The following is a 14294-nucleotide window of genomic DNA, read 5'->3' on the forward strand; positions in this document are numbered from 1 at the left end:
TACTAAGCCCAAAAAGAGTGGCAAGAGAAGAATCTAGTACAATCGTATCAGTGTTACTTGGCGTCACAGACGATGATTATTGGTCTTTAAGATCTTTGAGATATAGAGATATAGAAGCCTAGCTATGGAAGTAGAAGTTGGCTTTGACTATATATAGTCAACATTAGTAATAAAGAGAAAGCAGAGGCAGAGATGCCGAGCATTTACTGAATTATTAAAGTACATGGCCGCTTTGTGAGACAAGATCAGACAAATAAAGTTAATCTGTCAACTGTTCGTGGTATTAAGCGTGTTTATAGGGATGATGCAGAAGGTTCTCTGAGAATTGAATGAGAATGAGAATGACAATGGCAATGGTAATGGTAATGGCAATGGTAATGGTAATGGCAATGGTAATGGTAGTGCGAAAAGAGAAGAAGCCTGTTATGCATGCAAATGATTGTGGATTTTTTTAAGCCTGTATGCTTTTTCTTCAGGTTGGCGCTGTTTGTGCAATAGGTTTGTGCTGTTTTCAGAACAGGTTCGCGCTGTTTTAGAAAAGGTTTGTGCTGTTTCAGAACAGGTTCATGCTGTTTCACAACAGGTTCATGCTGTTTCAGAACAGGTTCGCGCTGTTTGGGCAATCAGCTTGTGCTGTATGGGCAATCAGCTTGTGCTGTATGGGCAATCAGCTTGTGCTGTATGGGCAATCAGCTTGTGCTGTATGGGCAATAGGTTTGTGCTCGTTTTCTTCCAGCACGTGCTGGAAACCAAAACATCACGCCCTTTCTCTTCAGAATTAATCTATTTGACAACCCGGGTTGTCACTCTTATTTGACAACCCCCCCCCCAATTTAGCAGTCACACCGGCTTATTTGGCAACCCAAGGTCTTCAATTTTCACTTTTTTGTTATTTGACAACCCGGTTGTCAAGAAAAGAAGAAAAATTGTCTTTTTCAACCTGTCACATGACAAGTCTTCACCCTCTTGCACTTATGGAGGGCCTTTCTCAGCTGGATTTCTAAAATGGTGGCAACACTCCATTATCATGACTGTGGTTATAGCTTCTTCTGTCTCTCTTTTTTTCCTTTCCGCGTCTTACGCATGCGCCATCAAGCGTCGCATAACCACTCCGAATTTATGTATGCTTATATATCCAAAAACCCCTTAGTGCATGTTACCCGTATAGGCACATTTTCTATAAAGCAAACCCTTGTTTTAGAAATCAGTTGTAATAAAAAACAACACCTCGTAACCAAAAAAAAAAGCTTGTTATTTGATGGAAGCTTTTAGATTGCTGGAGGGATTTCGTGTTGCTGAGGGATAGCAATAGAAACGATTTTCACATAATAATCTTGCCAATAAAAAAAGGGTTGTCAAATAACAGTGAGCTTGGGGTTGTCAAATTAGATATTTTACTATTTGGCAACCCGGGTTGTCACGCAAAGAAAAAAAACTGAGAAAAATAATTAAGGGGGGGGGTTGTCAAATAAGAGTGACAACCCGGGTTGTCAAATAGATTCACCCCCTGCATGCTCTTTAAGAGAGAGACTATAAAATTAAAAAAAAAAAAAAAAAAAAAAAAAAAAAGCACAAATAAACACATACGCGTGCGTAAATTGCTTGGCTCTACTATCCTGTCTCCCTTTGCCCTTCTTCCTTGTCAATGTCATTCCTTCGTACGCATTCGATATACCAAAAAAAAAAAAAAAAAAAAAAAAAGGAAGCTGAATATCCATATTAACTTTTTATGGAATAAAAAATGATTTTTGACAAGACATCTCCAGCTTTTGTCAATGGAGCAATGTACATGTAGTCAATAAATAAATTAGGGCGTTGAGCCAGAATCAACTCTATTTTTTTTTCTTTTTTTTTTTTTTCTTATCTTCGTATCTTTGAAAATGTGTAGTATAGTGAGCGACAAATACATGTAAATGTGATAAAGAAAGCAACCTAGCAAGCATGCTCTTAAAGGCGAGGCACATCAATTGACATGTCTGTTTATTTTTGTGTACAATATAGACTAGGAATACATTTTCTGTTGACACATTAACACATCAAAAATGGGGAGGAGGGAGGGTTCTCACGCGGCGAAAACTATCATTCGGCGAGGGTGTTAGCATTGCACAAAACATTCAAACAAAATCGATTGTTTACGGCGGATTTTTGTGATCCCTACCAAAATAGACAAGAACGCGCTTTTGAACCGGATCTGCTCTGCTCCATGGTATACATCCTGCATTTAAATTTTTTGACAATTGCCAAGACTTTAGACCAATCAAAAAGAAATAAAACACAAAATATGGGAACTTGAACAACTATAAATTGCCCATCGTCTTTGCCACTTTCTTTTCTTCTTCCTTCCTTCCTTTACTTCCTTCAACATCTTTTCTTTCCTCTCCTACTTTCATTCTTTTATATATATATATATATATATTTTTTCCTAGAACTCCTTTATCCTTCATCATGACTATCGAGGTCCCTGAAACCAAGTATGACTACAAGAACTATACTCAAGGCCCCATTGCCTACCCTGTGCAAAAGCGATCCCAAAGAATCGACATTGGTGATGGGCTTGTCATGCGTTGGTCGACTCGCGAAGATGCGGACAATGTTGCTGATTGCATGGCCGAGGCTTTTCGCGTAATATTCAAAAAAAAAAAAAAAAAAAAAAAAAAAATGGCTACTTTTTTTTTTAAAAATGACTAAATATTTTATCTTTATCATTTAATTTTTTTTTTTTTTTTTTTTTTTTTTTGGCAGTGGATGCCAGGAGCTGAAATTGTCAAGGAAGATGAGCGGCCTGGTCCTCATGCTATTGTCCATGCGGCCATGGTAAGTCTTTTTTTTTTTCTCATCTTTTTATTATTGCAAAAAAAAAAAAAAAAAAAAAAAAAAAAGTACAAAAATTAATTAATAATTTGCGCTGCACTTAACAGAAACGACTGCTGCACGGCAATCATGGCGTGATGACAGAATTCGATTACGCTCTCGTAGAGAACACTCTAGCCAAAGAAGGTGAAAACCCTATTGTGGCCTGTATCTGTCTCCATGCTTGTAGTGGATACTATGGCAAGGTCCGTCTGGTCTATGGCAAACCAGAATGTGTTGGTACCCTTCCAGGTAAATATATTTATAAAAAAAAATAAAATAAAATAGATCGTACCTGCCACATTCTTCCAACTCATATCCTTCTACTATTGATCCCATGTCCTCATAGAATACCGTAACAGGGGCTTAATCCGTCGACTGTTCCATGAAATGATCCACCCAGCTTCCGATAGCCGTGGCGATCTTATCCAGATCCTTCCTGGGATCCCTCACTTCTATCTCCAATTCGGATACGAATACGCATGCCGTGATCGAACCCCTCTCATAATTGAGACTCCTCTAACGGTCCTCCCCGACCTCGATCCAACTTCTAAAAAAGGACAAAACGGTGATCTTGTCCCAGATGAAACTCTCTTTGCGCTTCGAGCCCCTACTTTGGACGACATCCCTTATCTGGTCAAGATGAGTACGCCTGAACGGCTATTGAATCAAGCAAAAATCGGCTTGATCTATGATGAAGCTTACTGGAAATACACAGCCTTTGAATGCTGGCGGACCCAATCCTGCAAGTATGACACTCCTCGAACCACCAGGATCATCGTTGATCCAAAGACCGGTCGTGATTGTGGTATTGCCACCATCAATGTTCGGAAAATCCCTGTGCTTCATATCTTTACACTTGAGGAAGGGTATCAATACCGGGATGCACTCTACCCTGTCTTGCGTCAATTAATCCATATCATTAGTCAGCCCACTCCCTGGGAACTGAAGCAACAGCAACAGCAACAGAAAGAAAAGCAAGCTGATGAAAAACAAGAGCAAAACAAGCAAGACAATAAAAAGGAGGCAGCGGTAGAAAATGTTGAAGCCAAAGAGGACAACAAGCCAAACTCTCCGGCGCCGGCCCAGAGCGAGAAAAAGATTCAGACACTCGGCATTGCTTTGGATTACCAACATCCAATCGCTCAACTTCTCGAAAGTAAATCCAAGCTTAGTTCATTCGAGCTTCGGTTCTACACTCGCATTTTCTCTTATGCAAAGTTCATCCTTAAAGTGGCTCCGGAACTCGAAGATCGTCTGGCCAAGTCTTGTCTCGCAGGCATTACTGTCACTTGGCAATTCGATTTCTTTCGTAAAGTCGTCGGCTCTGCAGGGCGTGGACTCGAGATCGTCTTCAAAGAGGGCAAGATCGTCTCTGCTACAGATGACTATGTCCCCCTCTCAAATGATGCCAAAATGCTTGCGGCTCGCAAGAGAATCGCTCTGGCGAAAGCAGAAGGTCGACCTGACAAGAAGCCTTTGATCTTCTCGGCAGAATTTGCGCCCCTTTCGTTCACAAAGCTGCTAGTCGGTGAGAAGAGCCTTGAGCAGATGTTGGAGCATTATGCGGAAGCTTCCGTTTCTGACCCGGACGAAGGCACAGGACATGAAGCAAAAATGATGCTTAACATTTTGTTCCCAAAGCAGCAGTTTCACATGGACACGTTCTGGTGGTAACATCTTTCACATCGACAGTCATAGCCCCTTCCGTGCTAGCAAATTTTTCTTTGTCTTTATTTTTTTTTTTTTTTTTTTTTTTTTTACATTCCTATTATAACTATTATGTTGACAAACTAGTATGCTAGTGTGGTGCAGATAATGCAGATGTTATTTTTTTTTTTCCGAAAAGTACGATGATGGTCAATGATAAATGTGAATGAGAAAAAGAGAAAAATAAAAAATAAAAAAGGAAAAAGGAAAAAGGAAAAAAAAAAAAAAAAAAAGAATTGAAAGAATTGAAAGACAAGAATGAAAAGGAAAAGAATGCAAAAAGATAAATAAATGCATCATGAATAAAAGTAAGAAAAGTAGGATAGGATTTCGGTAGGAGGATGATAAAAGAAAAGAAAAGGGTATAAAACACTGACAACCTGCCATACCATTCTCGTTTCTCGTGGTCTTGGAAGGATCGGTAGTTCTGCATTGGATATGGGTATGATCGGGTATGAAGGATAGGAACGACTTTTTTTGTTTTGTTTGGTTTTTTTTTTTTTTTTTTTTTTTTTTTTTTTTTTGAGCAGGCGCCATGATTAAAAAACAGACATCAATCTATTCACATTTGTTGAGGATCAACTGGCATTGGACCATAACCTAGATCGGCACCCATCTGGGGCGCAATATTTGTTACATTTAAGCCAGGAGCTGGAATACCACCGCTAACTGCGAGCTGGTCGTTCGCCATAAAGTACAAATTGCCTCCCGTGTTATTGTCTTGCATCATTGCCATGTTGACCCTCTGCGTATCATTGGTAGTCATCGTCAATGTCGAAAGCATGGCGGGAGTTGGATGAGACATGGAAATACCCGTAACAGGCATTCTCACATTGAGGGGCAGTGACATACCAACTGGTACTGCTGTTGGTGTAGGGCTTCTCAAAGATACCGTAGGAGCAATCCCCGTCTGGAACCCTGGCGATCCTGAAGGCGTCAATGGCTGTACGCCACCATCTGCTGATGATACGGCCACAAGCCCATTGGGCTGAGGCTGATAAACGGATTCGATCATCACTACGCCACTATCTGCCGACATGGGACCATTGCTCATCATCATGGATAATGTTGGAACTGAGGATGACGATGAATGAGTAGAGAGTGCGGGTGTCAAAAGCGCAGTGTTGAACCCTGTCATAGAGGACTTGAACAATGTGGCATCACTAGCACTTGTCATAGCTATTGAGGCGGATGGGCTTGTGCCTGGAGGCATCGTGCCAATACCGTTAATAGGGGAGCCCCCGATAGTTAACGAGTCTGGTGCCACCGTAAGATGCGATTGCATCGGAAATGTTGGTGTGGGTAGGGCTGGCACTGCAGGAATCACTGATGCTGTAGAAGCTGATGCGGCTGATGTTCCCACAATAGCTGTGGCAGCTGCTGCGGCAATTGCAGCGCTCTGACTCTGATTGCGTCTGTGTTTAGATCTTCCAGACCCCGCCGTGTAATCAGGATGGTATGGATGGCTGTAGTGCGCACGATGCTGCTGTGAACTAGTCGATGCCGATCCAGTATCACTGACTTTATCAGATGATGAGGTCGAAGCAGCCCCATGTGTGGCTCCCGATCCGCGCAGAACTCCTCCACCTTGCTTAGACTCGTGGGCAAGCTCATGCTTCTTAAGAGATCTAGCGTGGTAATACGCCTTAGGACATCCCTCGACAGCACAAATGTAAGGCCGAACATTAGAATGTGTCTTAGTATGTGTGGTTAACGAGTCTGGTCGAGAAAACTTTTTATCGCAACCTAGAAGCCAAAATAGAGTGCATATCATAAAATCAGAATAAGAAAATAAAATAAAAAGAAATGACAGTGCTCGACATTCAAAGATCCCTTACCTGGCACAAGACACTTGAAAGGTCGCTCGCCAGTATGGGTCCGCAGGTGGTTATACATTTTATGTCGTTTAGTGAATGGTTTCATCATCCTAGGACATCCTTGCCAATCACAGCTATAGCAAGCTTTGCCACTGCCAATATGCGTCTCTGCAACATGGACGTTCAACTCGACCATAGACTCGAACGGCGTGTTACAGTCCCTCCACAAACAGACCAGCTGCTGTGGCGTCTCGGAGTCTTCTGCGCCATTCGTATCTATTGAGCCTTTGCTTGACTTTACTGGCGGTTCTTCACCATCTTCGCCCTCATTTTCGTCATCTTCCAGGTCATCCTCGTTTTCTTCGTCATCATCATCCCCATCATCGTCTTCATCGTTATTAGACGCAACAACTGCATGAAGGTTTGTAGGCGATTTGACAGCATAGGATGATATGGTTGGAGAAGCCAGTTCTTTCTTCAGTCCTTCATCTTCTGTATTGGCTTGCATGGTGAGAGTTGGAGGCGAATTGGCAGGTGAAGGCGGTGACAGTGAAGATAACTGAGGACTTTCCTGCTTCTGTTGTGGCTCCTCTGTCTGAGCCTCTGATACTGACGATCCAGCTGAAGAGGATAAAGCTAAAAACAGTGGCTTAAAGGTTAGTTAACACGATCTAATATCAAATTAACAGACATTCACTTATTTGAAATCTAAATAAACGTGCACTACCAACTCTTACATTTCTCGTGCATAAGCTCATCAGTTGACTCTTGCTTAATGGTGCTCATCCTTCGCAGAGGAATTGAACCTTCCAACTGCATTACCTTCTCAATAAGTTCCTGCTTCGTCAACTCTTGCAGTTCGTCTCGCGTAGAAGGCTTCTCCAACTCTAACGGCTCCATCTTGGCTTCCTTGACGTCGTTCAGATTTTGAAGTTTGAATGTGGACGAGACCTCCATAATGGTATCGACGAGCGAGTTATTGACGGGTCCTAAGATAGGTGAAGGCGCCGAAAGCGGCCCTGGGGAGTACGCATGACCGGGCTCTGCAGGAGATCCGAGGGTAGAGAGTGGCATTGCGCGTGCTTGAATCTCAGAAACGTTGATTTTTAACCCTGCTGCTGCCGCTGCTCTCGGGGAACGACTCTGGTGTGGTTCTACCCGGTGCAAACTATTAAACAGTGCTTGCTCCTTGGCTGCCATCATTTGCTGTTGTTGTTGCTGGAAATCTTGCTTTTGAAGCTGAATCCTTAACTCTGGCGAATGTTGGCCAGACGATGGATGACGACGGTGACGCTTCAATGCGTCTGTACTGTTAGGCAGGGCTGTTTCAGGCGGTGTGAATGCCGGAGAAGTGTTGACACTAGAAGGATGAGATGCTGCGGGTTGCATCGAGGGTACCAATGGCATGAATGAGCCCATGGATTCTGTACTAGACAGCGGCGTTGGATAAGGCATACTGGCTGTTGTTACGGCTGCAACAGAATGAGGTATCTGTTGGACTGTAAACCCTGTTGTATCCATTTCTCGACCTGGCTGCGGTATATTTGCCTGCAGAGGTCGTCCTTGAATATCTTGATTCAAACCTATACCCGTAGTCATAGCTTCCATTTCCTGAGCAACTGAGCTCATCATTTGAGGAGCTGCCATGATCATCATGCTTTGGCCAATAGGCATCATAATGGGTCCCATGGTAGCTTCTACTGGACTGACGAGCGCTTGCTGAGAAGATGCAATGGCCACGGCTGCTATCATGTCTTGTTGCTGCTGTTGCCGTTGTTGCTGTTGTTGTTGTTGTTGTTGTTGTTGTTGTTGTTGTTGCTGTAGCTGCTGCTGTTGTTGTTGAATCTGAGCATTAAGCGCATGCAATTCCATGGTCGCCTGATTCGCGCCATCAAATGAAGACTGATGACGATGTATTACACGTGGCTGATTTGATGACTGTTGAGAGGCAATTACGGGCGTATGTGAACGAGATTGTGCGTTGATCTGTTCCTGGATTAACATTGCATTTTGCATCGACATCTCCGAGACCGAGACCGATACCGGCATACTTGTCGCTATGATATGTTGTACATGCTGTTGTTGCTGTTGGATCTGTTGCTGAAGGAGCTGCTGTTGCTGCTGCTGTTGTTGATGCAGTTGCTGTATCTGCTCCTGCTGCTGTTGCTGAAGTTGCTGTATCTGCTCCTGCTGCTGCTGCTGAAGCTGTTGGACTTGCTCGTGTTGCTGAAGTTGATGGACTTGCTCATGTTGTTGAAGTTGATGGACTTGCTCATGTTGCTGAAGTTGATGGATTTGCTCATGTTGCTGAAGTTGATGGATTTGCTCATGCTGTTGTTGCTGTTGTTGTTGTTGTTGTTGCTGCTGCTGCTGTTGTTGTTGTTGTTGTTGTTGTTGTTGTTGTTGCTCCTGTTGCCGCTGCTGTTGCTGCTGCTGTTGTTGTTGTTGCTGATGTAAATGCTCTGTCTCTAGCATCTGTAAATGCATATTTTGTGACTCGGCTGCTTGTTGAAACGACATTGGTGTCAACACCGATATTGGCTGTGACTCTGCAGAGAGTATTGAAGGACTCACGAGTAGCAATTGTTGTTGTGCGGCAGGAGGGCTCATGGGTAGCGAAGACAGTAACGGAGCTTGAAAATCATGTGCGGGCATTGCTACAGTTGTTTGGAGCGAGAGATGTGGCTGCTCCATCATCTGCTGTATCTGTTGTTGCTGATGCTGTTGGTGCTGTTCAAACTGCTGTTGCTGTTCGAACTGTTGTTGCTGTTCGAACTGTTGATGCATTAATTGTTGTTGCTGCTGCATTAATTGTTGTTGTTGATGTTGCTGTTGTTGTTGCTGTTGTTGTTGTTGTTGAGTAGTTGGTACAGCCACAAAGTGGTGGGCTGGATGTGAGGCAGTGCTTGATTGAACTACCCCTTCCATCGGGAAGGATGTAGAAATGATTTGTCCTTCAGGTCCAAAGACATGGCTGGGATGCTGAAGAGGAGCTCCGTTCATTAAAATAGGCTGATTATTATTGCTCTGTTGGAGTTGCTGTGGATCATGAGTGTCGTTCAAAGGTGCAGCAAACCCTTCTCGAAGGGGAGCAATGTGTCCATTGTTTAATGTGTTGCTATGTAGAAGAATATGGTCACTACTCTCCTTGATGCTGTTGCTGACGAGCGTCTGATCATTAGGGGCCGAGGAAAAGCCTGAAATGTGGGTCATTGGGCCGCTTATGTAAAGTCAAGAAAACTATGAAGATGATAGGAGGCGGAGTGAGGATGGTGTATAAATGTGAGTAGTTAGACCTTGGGTGAATGGAGCGGATATCGAACTGCAAGTACATAATAAAGATTATGAAAAAATAGGTAAGAGATGAGTACACAAGTAAATAACCAGTCAATCAGTAGATGGGCACCAATGAAATTAGTAGTGCAGTGCACAAGTGAGTAAAGCGGAGAGCCAACCAAAAAGAAAAGATTCGAAAAGATAAAACAGCAAAGGTATTTCGAGAGGAAATAAAAAATGAAGGGAGTGACATGTCCATGAGCATGAACAAGAATAAGAATGTAAAAGTAAATGAAGAAAGAGACAAAAAATTCATTGACCTCATTCATTGACTAAGAGGACGAAGCCAATGGTGGGAGCTAATTTGTGCGTTTGTCTCCGAATGTCTGTGCAAGATTTTTCTGGCCTATTTCTGGCGGCAGAAAAAAAAAAAAAAAAAAAAAAAAAAAAAAAAGGGGGGGGAAGAAGAACAACTGGATTGGTTCCGCTTCTGTAACACTGCGTCCACAAGGACAAACACGTCGCTTCTGTGTGGCCTCACCTCTCTTTTGTCTATTCTGTGCCATGAGCAAAAGTAAAAAAACAACTCGTTCATCAATCTGTTTATCTGCAGCCCATCATCAATGACTGATGTAATCTTCCTATTATATAAGACACAAGCGTTTGATTTTTTTTTTTCTTTCGCTTTCACTCTTGTTCAAGCAAGTGCTAGCTTTGTTTGGCTATGGGACTGTACAGAGTTGTGCAAAGTAGTGCCTTTCAATATGGGGCTTTCGCAGAACAGAGTTAAGGGTTCACAAGATTGTGCTCTATTCATGAGCAACAAGAAACTTGGCAGAATCCACATAAGAACAAGCTCATATAAAACTTCTTTTGCGGCTACTTGTTCAGCTTCTCTATGAGCATAGATAGTACACACCACATCACACCATACAAAAGAAATCGCACCGCTTCCAAGAAGGTCAAAGACAGGCAGATAGAGATGGTTTGGGTTGTACAAGAGTTGGTCTTACTATGCTTATGTATATGTGAGAAGCCAGCAAGTGAAAAATGAGGAAGAAGAATATTTTTTTTATATTAAAATATAAAAAAAAAAAAAAAAAAAAAAAAAGTTGCTAGTTCTCTGTGGAAGACAAGAATCGAGATGGTTAAAAACAAATGTGGTTGTTGAATTGAGTGTGCGAGTGAGTAAGTGAGTGTAGTGAGTGAATGAAAGAATGAGCAAGTGAGCAAATGAGTGAGAGAAGGGTGCACAAAGAAAAAGGCAGGGCAACGATCAACCGTGCCCAATATTCAAAAAATAAAATAAAAAAAAACTTTGTCAAAAGACAAAAGACTCAGGGGAAAGGGATGTAAGGATGCCCTTCTGTCTGACACCTTTTCACGACTCTTGTCTTTCTCTCTTTCTTTTTATGCAGACTGATTCTCGTGGAAACAAGTGCTTCTCATCAAGACGATAGCATGCCTTGGAATTTCAGGAGTCCAAGGGCAAAGGATTAAGACACTGAATGGATGCTACACAAGACACAAAGCTAGCGAGAAGGTGGATACTGCAAAAGAATTCTCGTGGCAGAAGTTTGTGTCAATCGGCGCATGCATCCCACCGAATATTTGAATTCATGACTCCTTTCCACACCCTTCACCCTTCTCCTCTCAAAAATTGGAATGCAGTGTGAAAAAGAAAAAGAAAAAAAAAAAAAAAAAAAAAAAAAGGCCGTTTTGTATCCTACCTTTTGGTCTTTTATTCCTTTGTCAAAACTGTCCTTTGGTTGACACGGGTTTTGGATACTCTTGTCGCGATTGTCCACGCTTATGGAGCAGGTCTAGTCAACACAAACGAGACTCACAATCACTTTCACCTGTCTAGAATTTGTAAGATTGATAGAAAGCATTAACAAGAAGAAAGAAAAAGAAAGAAAAAGAAAGAAAAAGAAAGAAAAAGAAAAAAAAAAAAAAAAAAAAAAAAGTCAGTAAAGTGTATTCTTAACATTAGAGCAGTTGAATGATTTGACTTTTGCAGTTTGTTCCCTACAGACACCCCCCAATGTGTCTTTGATCTTCAACAGAACATCCATGGAGAGTGATAAGCTTTTTTCCACTTTATTGGCAACGCCACACAAAATAAAGAACAACGAGAATAAAATTGAGAAAATCACAAGACAAGAGCTTCCCAAACATTCACCCCCCTTCCCCTTCCTTTCCTCTTGCGAATGACGCATTTTTTTGGGGGGGAGGAAATTGGGGGTTGGACAAGCAAGCCAGAAAAAGTGTTGCATTGGTTGGTGGCGAATGTATCAATGATAGAGGATTAGGTACTGAAAGGAGAGTACGAATGTGTGAAAGTAAAGATGATCCGAGAAAGGATAACATCCCAGGTTTCGTAAGAAGCCTATTCAATCAATCCCTTCACCGTCGAGTTTACTCATCTTTTTTAGAAATCGTCAGTATTCTTGCTTTTCTTTTTTTTTTTTTTTTTTTTTTTTTCTTCCGCAACGAACACAAGGAAGATAACAACCAACGGTTTTTTAATAAAAAGATTGGGTTATTTTATCAGAGGCGCGTTCTTTTTTTTTTTTTTTTTTTCTTAAAAAAAAAAAGAGAAAAGAGGGATAAGCTAGTAGGTTGTCTAGGAAAGTTGCGCGTGTGAAATTGATAGAGCGGCATATTGTTGTGTTGTGTGTGTGATAGATGTGCATGTGCGCGTATTGGTGCTGGATATTGAATTGAAATAAAGTGTACATACTATAGGCGTATAGTAAGATGTTGGAAATGTGTTAAGCGTGTCTGGGTTAAGCGTGTGGATATGAGTATAGATGTGGATGTGGATGTGGATGTGTGTGTGTGTTTAGGGTGCAGGTGGAAAATGGAGCTAACGTCAAAGGACTGACTCCGTTTCGGTAACTGACTCAGGCACAACTCAGGTACAAGTGTTTTCTAGTAAATTCGTCTATAGGATAATATTTTACCAGTGGTAAGAAAAAAAGAAAAGGTGTTGTATAAAAAAAAAAAAAAAAAAAAAAAAAAGGGTAAAGGTTACTTTTTTTTTTTTTCTTTTTTTTCTCAGGTGTTGTTGTGCAAGTGTAAGAGAGAGATGTGTGTGGATGAGAGTATTGTTGCTGGACAACGAAACGAACAAGAGACAAAGGAAGCAGATGTGGAGTGTAGGTCAAAGGAGGAGAACAAAAGGGAAAAGAGGAAAAGAAAGAGAGAAAGAAAGAGAAAGAGAGAGAGAGCGAAATATAATACGAAAGAAAGGAAAGCTCAATAAGAAAAAAGAAAAAAAGAAAAAAAAAGTTAAATTCATTCGCTATTTCATAGTATAGTATTCCTATTCAAAAGCATATATTATTGAATAGTCACTTGTCATTGTATATTTGTATTTATGAGGATTTGACAAATGGTATAAAAGGTGGGCTTGAAAAGCAAAAAAGAAAATAAAAAATAAAAAGAGTAAATAAAATTTGTCTGTGGTCATGATGATTTGTATTATGATACGATAGACTGTGTATACATATATTTTGATGAACTGAATCAATTTATTGATTTAACCTTCGATCAACATCGTGGCACATGTACCCAATTTAAACAACAGCCTATTTTATTCTACTCTTCGACAATACAAGTTTTTTTAGTCGTCAAATATCTAGTCCGTGCTATGGCAGACGCGTTTTAATTGAGTGCTAAAGTGCTATGCACGATCTACATTTCATCCCTTTCGTCCTTCTTCTTCCCATAAATGCAAGATATTCCTCCATCCCCCAGCGGATTCTTCAGAATTTAGCCAATGAACACAAGAAAAAAAAAAAAAAAAAAAAGGAGAATGCACGAACATGCACATGTACAGCTTTCTTCCTTCGGTACACCAGGAATATCCGCGCTCAGTTCCCTTTTTACAAAAAAGAGAAAACGCTGTTGCACCAGTTTTCTATCGAAAAAAATGTACTTTTCTCACCTCCCTTTTCCTTTTCCTTTTCCTTTTTTTTCCTCATTCTTTCTTCAGGAGAATGTCTGGTCCCGCTACGGAAGTTTAGCCGACATTGACAAAGGAACAGTGCCTTGTTTATCTTTTTCTGGTTCTTCTCTCTTTCCTCCCAATTGTTTTGAATACTTTCTACAAGTAATTTTTTTTTCTTTGTTTTTTTTTTGTTTCCTTACCATCTTTCACGCAATGTTCCACGTAATCCTCGTAATGTTTGCTTGACACAATAGTTGCGGCGCAGGCCTACAACCGTCAGAGGACGGATACACAAAGAGCAGGTATCTTAGCCTTGTCATCTTGGGAAATGCCCTATTGGTCTTTTTTTTTTTTTCTTTTTCTTTTTCTTTTCTTTTCTTTTCTTTTTTCATGCGGCAAAGAAGCATGACTCCTTTTATTTCGGGCCAGCTAGATCTATAAGCTATTATTACCTCCTGCATGGCTGTTCAAGCTCATGAGATTGCACGTAAAGCCAAGTCTGCCTTTTTTTTTTTTTTTTTATACATCTTCATTCTACTCAATTTCTGTCCTTTTTCCTTTCTTCATAAATTATAATATAAAAAAAAAAAAAAAAAAAAAAAAAAGAATGTGGGAGAGATGATGATGCATTGATGCATTGAGACGTCCAGAAAAAGAAGCTGACCTCATTTTCGAGCTATCGTCAA

At 41.1% G+C, this 14294-nt stretch overlaps 4 protein-coding genes across 4 annotated transcripts; 2 read left to right on the forward strand and 2 right to left on the reverse strand.

The window, feature by feature from the left end:
• Positions 1 to 2351: 2351 nt before the first annotated feature.
• BCR41DRAFT_383254 (hypothetical protein) lies at positions 2352 to 4566 on the forward strand. Its single transcript, XM_022027442.1, has 4 exons — positions 2352 to 2622; positions 2743 to 2814; positions 2919 to 3102; positions 3200 to 4566. The coding sequence occupies exons 1-4, from the start codon at positions 2446 to 2448 to the stop codon at positions 4525 to 4527; spliced, it is 1761 nt and encodes a 586-aa protein (XP_021886122.1). The 5' UTR covers positions 2352 to 2445; the 3' UTR covers positions 4528 to 4566.
• A 1570-nt stretch (positions 4567 to 6136) lies between these two features.
• On the reverse strand, positions 6137 to 6885 carry BCR41DRAFT_298702 (hypothetical protein; the record flags this gene model as incomplete). The annotated part of the gene is made up of 2 exons (XM_022020501.1): positions 6137 to 6306; positions 6399 to 6885. Coding segments are annotated over 2 exons (657 nt in total), but the record flags the coding sequence as incomplete, so codon positions are not given.
• On the reverse strand, positions 6601 to 9847 carry BCR41DRAFT_73985 (hypothetical protein). The gene is made up of 3 exons (XM_022031005.1): positions 9749 to 9847; positions 7115 to 9617; positions 6601 to 7026 (listed from the first exon to the last, which is right to left on the reverse strand). The coding sequence occupies exons 2-3, from the start codon at positions 9588 to 9590 to the stop codon at positions 6863 to 6865; spliced, it is 2640 nt and encodes an 879-aa protein (XP_021886124.1). The 5' UTR covers positions 9591 to 9617; positions 9749 to 9847; the 3' UTR covers positions 6601 to 6862.
• A 375-nt stretch (positions 9848 to 10222) lies between these two features.
• BCR41DRAFT_345340 (hypothetical protein) lies at positions 10223 to 10595 on the forward strand. Its single transcript, XM_022022690.1, has one exon. The coding sequence runs from the start codon at positions 10277 to 10279 to the stop codon at positions 10553 to 10555; it is 279 nt and encodes a 92-aa protein (XP_021886125.1). The 5' UTR covers positions 10223 to 10276; the 3' UTR covers positions 10556 to 10595.
• Positions 10596 to 14294: the final 3699 nt, after the last annotated feature.

Source organism: Lobosporangium transversale (genome assembly GCF_002105155.1).
Source record: "Lobosporangium transversale strain NRRL 3116 chromosome Unknown BCR41scaffold_2, whole genome shotgun sequence".
NCBI classification, from domain to species: Eukaryota; Fungi; Mortierellomycota; class Mortierellomycetes; order Mortierellales; family Mortierellaceae; genus Lobosporangium; species Lobosporangium transversale.